This window comes from Oryzias melastigma, linkage group LG3 (genome assembly GCF_002922805.2).
Source record: "Oryzias melastigma strain HK-1 linkage group LG3, ASM292280v2, whole genome shotgun sequence".
Classification (NCBI taxonomy): domain Eukaryota; kingdom Metazoa; phylum Chordata; class Actinopteri; order Beloniformes; family Adrianichthyidae; genus Oryzias; species Oryzias melastigma.
Window position 1 is genome coordinate 26,948,047 of NC_050514.1, and position 10,927 is coordinate 26,958,973.

The 10,927-nt window shown below is 38.7% G+C and overlaps 1 protein-coding gene and 1 long non-coding RNA gene across 8 annotated transcripts in view; one reads left to right on the forward strand and one right to left on the reverse strand.

Annotated features, from left to right (window-relative positions):
* The window catches only part of chd9 (chromodomain helicase DNA binding protein 9), a gene marked incomplete at its 3' end in the record, with an annotated part of 97,014 nt that overhangs the window by 30,679 nt on the left and 55,408 nt on the right, over positions 1–10,927 (forward strand). Inside the window, 1 exon segment of one of the 7 annotated variants that reach the window (XM_024296029.2) lies at positions 9,729–10,804. Coding sequence (XP_024151797.1) covers positions 10,775–10,804 — 30 coding nt within the window. 7 annotated transcript variants of the gene reach the window in all.
* LOC118598534 lies at positions 8,195–10,292 on the reverse strand. Its single transcript, XR_004947596.1, has 2 exons — positions 10,157–10,292; positions 8,195–9,172 (listed from the first exon to the last, which is right to left on the reverse strand). It is a non-coding gene; the product is annotated as an uncharacterized LOC118598534 (long non-coding RNA).

A 10,927-nucleotide genomic window follows, 5' to 3' on the forward strand; every position in this document is an offset into this window, starting at 1 on the left:
AATTCTTCCCCTATGGCTTCTCCCTGCCCCTCCAATTGTAGGAGCATTTGGAGCTTTGGCGGTGTCCAAAATGGTGTTTTTGTTTTTTTTTTTATTATGGGTTACAGACTTACATCTGTGTATCCTGCCTCCAGAAGAGTGATCTATGTCGTGCTGTACTGCGGAGGAGAAGCGCATTTCTTCACGTGGGTGTGCTCTGAAGCACTGAAGTTTACAATTAAATCTAAGTACTGACTTTTTGTTTTAACATGACTTTTTAAAGTTATACAACCGACATTGACATGTATTTTCCGGGCACTGACAGCTCCGTGCCAATGTTAATGACTGACGACTATTGATGACGTTATTGAGGGTTAGTAACGTCTGAATTTTAAGACACTATGGTTATGTCCGAAATCCCTCCCTATCCTCCAACTACTATTGCATTATGGTCTATTTTTGCTAATCTAGTGAGTAGCTAGTATTGTCAAAGCTGATGTTTATTTTTATCTTCCATCTGTCAGAACTTCTGGACTGCTGAAACTTCTTAATCTACGAGTTTTGAACTAGACTTCAGATAACTAACCTGGTACCATTGAATTTTATGTGTGCACGTGTGAAGAAAGTAGCATTGCAGAAATAAAAATAAATGTAACAACTGGGATGTAGGGATCTTTAAAAGTCCAGAATGGTCGTAGTTATTTTTAGGTATTTACATGCAGATTTGACCCTAAAAGGGTTTAAGATTTTAGCTGACCCAGACTGTCATGGTCTGCCGGGTGCACAGCTCCATCTACAAGCAAATGGCTTTAAAAAAGCTTTATTGAATAAAAGGCATTTTGGAAAAAGTGATGTAGACCACATCTACAACTACAAGAACTGAGAAAACTTTGGATAGAAAGGGTTTTATGGGAAATATATTAAGTTACCTGTTCAGTCTGAATAGTCAACTTTTGGTTTTGCAATTTAAATAGAAAAGAGAGTTTTAGTAAAAGAAGATGAATAACTGTCAACCAATTCTTAAGGTGTAGAGTATGCGGTTAAAACCAAAGATTTAAATATCACAGATGTACTCATTAGAAAAAGCAAAAGACAGAATCAGAAAAATGAAACTTTTATTGTGGCTTTAGATTAAAAGGAAAAATTAGGTTTGTTAACATAAAGGTCATTCCTACTCAACACAAACACACATGCATGCCAAAAGCATGTACTGCATTTCGTTTCCATGAAGTTTATGTGATTCTGAAGTTTATAGACTTCAACTAGACATTTGGAGGTGCTGCTGACCTAGTTCTGTCTGGGTTGTCAGAATATGAGACCATTGAAAATGATGAAGCAGTCAGCCACGCTGTCATCGTGATCAATCAGTCATTAGGCATATTTTACCCATTCATCATGCTGTTGTCTCTTACCTGGAGAAGAAGACAACAACTTTGATTACCAGTCATTAGTTGATTAATACAGAATCATGTGTACTACATAAATGTATTACTATTTACTGGAATTAGATTCGTTTTAGCAATCCCAACCATAAAAAAAGAAGCTTGCTGGCTATAAAAGTAATTTATAAAGCACAACACCAATGAGCATCCTTTAGTAATTTTTAAGAAAAATGTATTATTTAATTCTTGGAAACAAATGGAATCTTTTCGGAAGTTTGTGTACATCCTAAACATCGACTGTATATGAAAACTGGACTGAGTGACCCCTCCCCCTTCGCTCTCCAACCAGGAAGTACTTGCTAGCTCCAAGAAGCCAAAATGCCATAGGCTTTCAGGTGGTAGGGGTGTGGCTTTCCAACAAACTCACTCTTCATTGGTGAAAGTGATGACTCAGACCAGTTTGGACCAATCACTGCTTACTGACACTGTCTGACAACTGACTGGACTTAATTTGGTTGGAACTGGAAGTAAGTCACTTTCCACTCGGTTCCGTTCTCTGATACAGTCTTGGATCTTAAACCAGAGACGAGTCAAAACTAACAAGTTGCTTCTTTTAAAAAGTCGCAAATATGTGACAAGCCACTTCAGCTCTGAAATTGCCTTAATGTAGCATCTAATTAAGAGCAAAAAAGATGGTTATTTTCAAAAAATAATAATAGCTGGAGATAAATTCAGACGTTAAAAGGTTAAGTGCAACATTTTCACTACATTGATATTATTTCTCAAAGTAAATGGATGCCTGATCTTTATCTGCATTCAGTCTGGAGTCAATATTGAATTTCCTTGTAATAACAGACTTTATTATTATTTGGATTTTCTTTTTAAAGTAATGATTCATTTGATTAATTAGAAGAATCATGATTTGATCGTACCCATCTCTAAAGCATTGTGATCAATAGAGAGTTAACAAATATTCCCTCTTCTATCTCATTATTGATTTTCTTTTCTTTTCTTTTACTTCCTAATTTGAGGAGTTTTTGAAAAACAAATGAATAGAAGAAGAATCCGTTCTTCATAAAATCCAGAGGTCTGCAGACTGACTCGGCAGTGAACTCTACGTCTTGGTTCTGCACGGATGTGGGTATTGTCTTGTGTGCTGCTCGACATGCAGGCATCGGCCTTGATCTCTTTGCTCAGCTTTAATAATGAAGGAGCTGTAAAGGTCTGGCTGTATGCCCTTCCATCTCGTTCCTCCCTCTCCTCCCTCCTCCTTTTCTCTCTGGTTCTCTCTGGCACATCCTGAGGGACCTCCTCTCAGCTCCTCTCCAGTTCGCACTGATGTTCCCATTAATGAACGGCATCATCCGGCTTGCTTGTTTTGCACAGTTCAGCTTCACTTCACCGCCTGGTGTCTGACCCGCTGTGCCATCTCTGATTCAGAGAGCAGCACATCATTACTCTGAGCATTCACAGTTAGAATCTGAGGCTCTGAGAAAAAAAAACCTTTTCCAATCTGCTTTTTTCTCTTTCATTTAAAACACTCAAACTGCTGAAACCACTGATATGTGTTGCAGTTGAATAGAAAATTCAAACTTGTCGGGAAATCGGATGAAAAAAAAGTATTTTTTTGAAAGAGTTTGATTTGTTACAGTGAGAAGTGGACGATAACCCTTGAAACACATGAATTCCTGCTGTGCCACTGCCCTCTGTGCTGACGCGTAAAGATGATGTAAGAAGACCAGATGCCCCAGATAGAATCACTGCCTTCTTTTCCTGGTCATTGGGTTTGATTGACACTCTGCCAGGCCTAGACTGATCTCTGTAAAGCACAGGCTCCGTTTGTTCTGCATTCAGAACTCTGTCTATACAAGATGGAAATCCATCAAGGCCAGATCAAAAACGGCACTAATGTGTCAAAGTTTATTTTTGCTGATTCGGTGGTCAGACAAGGAGAACAAATTTTAAGGAAGTTTGATTTGCTTTCCTTTGTTGCATACCTGTTTAAAGTGGAATAAAGTGTCATCAGTTTCCAGCTTTTATAATTAAAAATACTTATTTTGTGAATGGTTAGTAAGCTAGTTTTAGCTAGTTTTTAATCATAAACTTTATAGCTTTTTAAATATTGAGGAAAATATGTCCCATGGGAAACGAATGAGAAAGTCTTCAAATGTCAAAATGTTTAAAAATTTACTAGCAACAATCCTTTAAATATATTCATGGGATATATTATCATCTTTAATAGTAATTTAAAAAAAATAGAGTTAACGTACTATTTTAACAACGTGCTAACATTTGTGGCTAATTTGTTATTTACTGGGGATTTTTAGGCTAATTTAGAGTTTAACTTCTATTTTAGCAACAGACTAACATTTTTGACTAGTTTAGTTTACTGAGGATTTTAGGCTATTTTGGAGTTTAGCTAGTTTTTAAGCAATCTGCTGGCTTTTTTGGGCTAATTTGGAGTTTAGCTCATATTTCAGTAACATGCTAAAAATTTTCTGCAAATTTGGCTTGCATTAGGGATTTTTAAGCAATTATGCTATAAATTTTTCAGAAATTTGGGTCATCTTCTGCTCTCCTTTCTAGTTATTTAACAAAGATTTACAGTCTTTTAGCAATTTTAACACTTTGCAAATAGTTTTTGCATTTTCAGAAAATCCCTTCAGCAATTAAAGTAAATTACGTCACCATTTTCAGAAAAAAGTTTCAGCAAGTACTTTCAGCAAAAAGTATTCACACAAACGTTATCGCAGGTAAAGCAACTTTTCTAGTTTTCTGTTGTGTTCCAAGTTTACGCTTTGCTCCTATATCTGTTATTCGTGAGATTAAGGAAAGAAGTTCAAATCTTTTAGATTTGATTTCATGACCCTGTGTCGTTTTAACATGTAGTAATCATAATGTTATGTGTTTTATCTTAAAAAGTAAATATTAAAAGGCAGACTGGAAACATCTCAAAACTTGAAGAATGTTGGGGAAAAAGTTTCTTCACAGAGGCTTAAATATTCAGAGTTTCTTGGTGTTTAGGGTGTTGGTCCAGTACTCACTATATACTCTTTGTACACTCCTATCACTCGAACCACTGTCTCACACAGCCCATTCATTAGGTTTTGTTGGTTTTCTGGTCACAAGTAAAAAACAAGAGAATGCATGCCCATTTAAAGTAAGTATATTATGGCTAAATTCATGCTTTATTGGGACTTTTTTTAAATAATTTAAAATTCTGTGTTATATTTTGTATAACTGACACACACAATATGTATCATGTTATATCATGTTATTATTAAGCTTTTCAGAGTAAGCTATATCCATATAGATGATTTATTTGTTTTGTAGTGTTCCAAAGGTAATGTATGATCGACTTAAGAAAAGCATGGTATGTCTTCTTCAAAAGCTAAAAAAAGTTGATTTTGCATGATATAGGCCCTTTAATGTCATAGCTGTAGAGAATTGTGTTCTGGCATGTTAAGAGATCGAACCAGATCAGTACCAAATCAAAGTCCAGTTAACATAACAGTCTTGTCACAGTTCATTTGGTCATGCCCTAGTACAGAACAGAGTGCTCACATTAGCCAAATAAACTGGACGTATGGGTCACTTGTAGTTAGATTTCTTAGTGTATGGTATTTGTTTTAGTTTCAAAGGGTGGGTATCACTGCTCATAATTAATTTCCAATATATTAAATTTGGGGCTTTTTTCTTTTTTAACTCAAAAAAAGTTGTTTTATTCAATGAATGGATTTTTGTAATCCCAGCCCTACTTTACTCAATGGAATACATTTGAATACACTTATTATTAATCCATAGGACATTCCCAGAACATACCAGACTTGAATATTACATTTTTGAATGCTTTGTAACATCATTGACATATTTTGGTGCTCTCTGTTGGTGCCATGATGCTTACTGCTACATGATGAGAACCTATATATGCTGTGTATCTCCTATTGCTGGTGTGTATTTCTGTTCTCCCTGCATGACTGGGCACAGTATGTTATAACTATATATATATATATATATAAGTAACATTTGTCCCACTACATACGTGCAACTACATACATATTTTTTTGTATTCTTTTTAGACTTAAAATTTTGTTCTTGTTCAAATGTGGACACATAAAACAAGAAACCATCCTAGTTTATACCTTCCCAAAGTGAAACTAAGTTTAATGTTTCCAGATGCACCAAAATTAAAAAATTCAGACTTTTTGTCCTGTGAGCTTGCTACTCTCCTGGAACTGTGAACAAGGCCAGAAAAAATGTCCAGCTGTGCTTGCAGAAGCTTCCCTAGAGGGCAGCATGCTCAGCCTACCCTCTGAGTAAGCCCTAATTTAAGAATATTAACCCTTTCAAGCTCCATTTCAAAGCCTGCCACATGCAAAAGGGAATTTCTGCTGAGATCTTTTAAGATTAGAGTTTGTGTGTTTTCAGCCTCTCTGACCTTTCCAGACTACACCGTCCACCTGTCTACCTAAAACATGCAGGTTAGGTTCACAGCAGTATCTACATAGTTTACTGATGAACACACCAGACACTCAAGATGCTTGTAATGTTCTCAGCCTATTGTATAGCCATGAATGGATTTTGGCGAGTCATGCTAACATGCTCCAGAACTAATCTGTTCAAATGCGGGAAGTCGGTCTCAAGATTTCAATTGAATCCCTAATTCTTGGTCTTTATGAGGATGTTTCTATTTTGCTTCAGTTTAGCGATCCATAGAGATTAAATTCATTTTGTGTCCCTTCTACTTACTTTGTTGTATTGCTTTTCCATATATAGGCTTTTGAGTTGTGTAGACATGGAGCTTCTCATTGTTTTAGAAGGCACAGTTATGCATATTGCCTCCTTTTGCTCTTTTAACCTGAACCAGTTACGCAGTCTTTCTTGTTTACAAACTGGCCATTTAGCTCAAGGCCCAATAAGAAAGGCGCTTTGTGTTTTTGCTTTTACTTTTATTCTTCATCAGTTGCAGAAGACTTTATTTGGGTAAGTTTGACACACGTTGATGGTTGACAAAACATCAATGCTTTAAATTCTGTGACAAATTGACCCTTCTGGATTCAAATCAACCAGGAAGTTCCAAGTGTTGCAATTACTCAAATAATTACTGAAGACTAGTTTAAAAAAGAAAAAGATTCCTACTGATTCCTGCGTTAGGATGTCCAATTTTACACATAGAATAAAATGTAAGTAAAGTCTAGTTAAATCCGTCAATTAGATGTTTATACCTTTTTTTATTGGTTCAAAAGTTTGCCATTATTAAGTTTTTTTCTTTTTCATTTTATGGGTCCCTGACAGAGATCCCCATCTAATATTCTCTGTAAGTTGACCTCAGTGGACCCATTGCAGGGTATTTATTTTACATGTATGAGCTTCTGAAAATTCATGAATATATATGCTAAGCTAATTCAGAGACTACATATTCTTTAAAATTTAAATATTAGTGGATATATGTATCCACAAGAGAAGTTTTTACTGCCTGTTCTCAAATTACTAGCTGACACAGTGGCCCTGAAGTGCAAATTATATGAACAAATCACTCAACAAAAAATATCACAACAACAATTTGAAAGACAAAACACATAATTTTAAAAATGTACATTGTAGAAATCAAAACACAATTCCAAACAAATGAAAATAGAAAAAAAGTAATGTTTCAGAAAACTAAATCAATTCCCAGAAATTAAAATAAAAGGTTAAAAATGAAACAGAAGAAACTGGAAAAGGCAGGGATTATGGGATATCACTGATTGGATAATAGCGTTTTTTTTTTTTTTTTTTTTTTTTTTTTTCCAAATGTGTCTTCAATGTCTGCAGACTTATAAACAATTAAGATTAGAACGAAGCATATGCAGGGCTTCATGTTAATAACTTTTGGTTAAAATGGATGAATAAATGTTTTCAGCCAATCAGAGCTGTCCTATAGCTTCCTACCTTTTCCGGTTTCTTTGTTTCAATTTTTTAATATTTCATTTAGGTTTCTGAAAATTACTTTTGTTTTCTAAAACATTTTATTTTTATTTTGTTTCATTTTTTTAAATGTGTTTTGGTTTCTAAAATACATTTTTCTTATTATTTGTTTTGCTTTATTTGCTGTTATTGTAATCTTTAAAGTCCCACTCCAAAAATCTTTTGATCTATTTAAAAAGCGTTCCCAGTGATCTTTTAGTTACGATTATTCCTTTTTTTTCAGTCCAAAAAAATAAAAAAAATTGTTTTCTAGGACATTGTTTCTGCAGAGCGGCAGTAGTTCATCAAAAATTCCCCTCTTGAGTTGTGGGCGGGACTGTTGACGCGGAGTAAGCCTGCCCTCAGTTCCCATTATACCTTTTTTTTAACACTCTTTCCCGCTAGCTCACAATGCTAATTTAACATTACCGGTGCAACAAAAATAGCGATTAATATTTGAGCTGCACAACCGTACAGTTTTGAAGCGGATGCGAACTCAGACGAGGAAAACAAAGACATTAATAGATCTAGTCATCTACAAGTGATGCATTGGAATGGAGCGGAGCAGGGAGCTTATGACCCACCGACTGGAGCACCTACGTCACAGCTACAAGCTTTTTCCAGTGACATTTTCTTTCTGAATACTCAGAAACAATTTTAATCTTAATTTTCTCTATTTATCCTGACCTCTTGTATGATAAAACTGTCCCAAGAACATGTTAAAAGCACAAAAACATGATTTTCATTGGACTGATTCTTTAAAATGTGCTTGCATCGAGTGATTTGCTGATGTGATTTGCACTTCAGGGCCACCGTTATCTGAAATACCAAACATTGACATCCTTTCAAGTATTATATTAAGTAGGATTTTTTTTTTTAAATCTACGTTTTTTTTTTTCTCTAGAATTCATAATTGTAATTTCAATCAGCCATGATCAATTTTTTTCCTGTTTTGAATTCTGTCAAAAAAAAGGCATTCATTAATGTTGTTAATAACACTGGGTAGCATAACGGCTGAGTCGGATAAGGATTTTATTTCTGCATAGCTGTAGGCTCAGGAGCACTGGTGGGAGCTTGCCATCTTGTCAGTTTCAGTCAGTGCACTGCTCGCTCTCATCTCTCATTTCCCTAATGGTGAGTTAGTGGAGGCTCTCGCTGTGGTACAGGCAAAAATGAGAGCAGTGCCTCGCTAATACAGACTCTTTGATGAGGAAGTAATGGAGTGTTCAGAGACCGACACCTGTGCCTCTGCAGCCGCCCGCACTTCCTGCGTGCTCGCGCGCACACGCATGTTTCAACCCGCTTCTTTTTCAGCAGCGTGGCCACTCCCCTCCCCTTCCTCTGCTCTTCCTCTCTCCTCCCTCATCTGTCCTAAAAAGAAGCCACTCCTCTTCGTACAGAGCCGCCAGACTTGTTTGCATATTAACTGTCTCACTGCCGGAGCCTCATGAAATTTGATCAAGTCTTTTAATTTTGTTGGCTCTTGCACTTCTCTTTTTCTGCATGTTTTAAGCATAATTTCTAGAAGAGCACGTCTTATTCATTCAGATGGTTTCTTGTTTTTTTATACAGAAACTATTAGAAAACTTTATTCAAAATCTGTGTTTGGCCTTCATTTTTTGAACCTCTGTGCATGTCAGTATGTACAGTGCGTGACTCACTCCCAGGTACTGCACCCTGGTGAGAATTATCTGACAATTGGTTTGTTTGGCTTGGAGAGGACTCTGTTTCTGGGCTCCCAGCTAGCATGTGGTCTGCTTTAAGGTCCGAAGTCCAAGGCTTTCCTCTGCAGGTTTGATCCCGGTGCCTCCTACACTGTGAAAGAGAGCGCCGGCGCTTGCATTTGCCCACCATGCACCATGTCTCTGTGGGAGATAAGAAGCTGAAAATTAAATACAGAAATGTTTGATGGAAAAGTACTGCCCTAAAACACTCCAGCTGTTTAATTTGTCCTCACATAGATGATCAAATACACTGTGAATGCACTATATTTGAGTCAAAAGGTATTTCTTTTTTATTCAGAGCCGAGCAGCTGTTGGGTAAACGTGAGCAGGGCTGAAAAAATGTCTGTTCAGGCTGGGAAATACCTGATATCTATCAGCAAGTCAGGCCTGGCCCTGTAGTGCTGAGCACTGTGTCTGGCACAAAGTCAGCTGTGAGTCTCGTACAGAAGTTCCCAATACCATGCGCTATTCCATGCACATGGCCTTCGAAACACATTCTCGAGCTCAAAGACTGTCTTTGCCCTGCAGCAGGAGCCGCATGTCTTATGATGACCTGACCTTGACCTGGTGTGTGGTGCACTGTGCCGCCTCCACCATCGAACCAAGCAGGAAATCAACGCTTTCATTTCATTCATAAACTCATTCTAACCCGTGGGACTTCATTTATTTTCATGTTCATCCAGCTCTGTGGCTGGGAATGAATCTCTCTCATCACAGCGAGGAGGGGGGTTTTTGCAATCTGTGGCGTGGGAGAAATCTAGTACTTTGGGGGTTAAATTGTGAAAGTTAATGTAATAACTGCTAGCACCATCTGCTGGCCTACTTCCTTACAAAGAGAGGGAGAGAGTGGGTGAGTGAGAGAGCGAGAGAAAAACGAGTCTGGGTTTTAACGACATCTCTAATATTCATGCTGATGCATTTTGCTGCTTTGTGCTTTCATTTTCCGCCGCTCCGCTGCCGGAGTCCTGAGCTCGACGAGCGCACCTCAGCCAGGCAGAGGGGAGAGCAGCAAGCGGACAGCCAGGGAAGAGAAAAGTGAGGACAGGAGCTAAACAAGCGCGAAAGACAGCCTTAATTTTTTTTTTTTTGGCTTTTGGTCTCCGGATAATAAGAGGAGCAACCTACCTTATCCCGACCGGCGGAGAAAATGATGGGAAGCGTGTAAAGCGAGGCAGAAAGTGAAGGAGGGATCGGAAAGAGGAATCAATGAGGGGGGAGGAGAGAGGAGGCATGGTAAGGCGGCTCTGACACACACGCTCGGAGAGTTGAAGCCGGACGACGGCGAAGCGGCACGCAGCAGCAGCATGAGGGCTTCCTGGACTGCCACGCACCTCCTCTACCGCCAACAGCGCTGCTCCCTCATCACCTCGTGAAGAGACAAACGAGGGGAGGGGGGAGGCGGGTGGGGGGGTGCGGAGAGGAAGAGGAAGGAGAGAAAGAAGAGCGCGAGAACTCCCATGCTCTCCTCTTGAGCCCTGCCCGCTGGGGGAGGAGGAGGAGGAGACGAAACAGTTCCAGCACTCTCGCCCCGAGGAGAGGAGCTGACCGGGAAGGAGGAGGGGAGGCGAAGCAGGAGAGAGAGAGGGAGGGGAGGGGGGGACGGCACAGCCAAAAAGGAACAGTGGGAGAAATCGACTGTGGAAAAAAATATATATAAAGGAAGTGTTTGTAAAGGCAAGCGAGGAAAAACCCAGAGAAAGGGTTGAAGAGAAAGGAGTAAGAGGAAGAGGAAAAAAAAGCACCATGTCTACAGTGAAGAGGCCAAGAGGAAGGGTAAGTGAGCTGCTCTCGGAGCTGGGAGGGAGGAGGGACAGGGGAGGAGGAGGGGCCCGGCAGGAACTGAACAACCTCCTCTGCTACTGGCTCATGCTGCACTGCCGCCATCTTGAACTCATT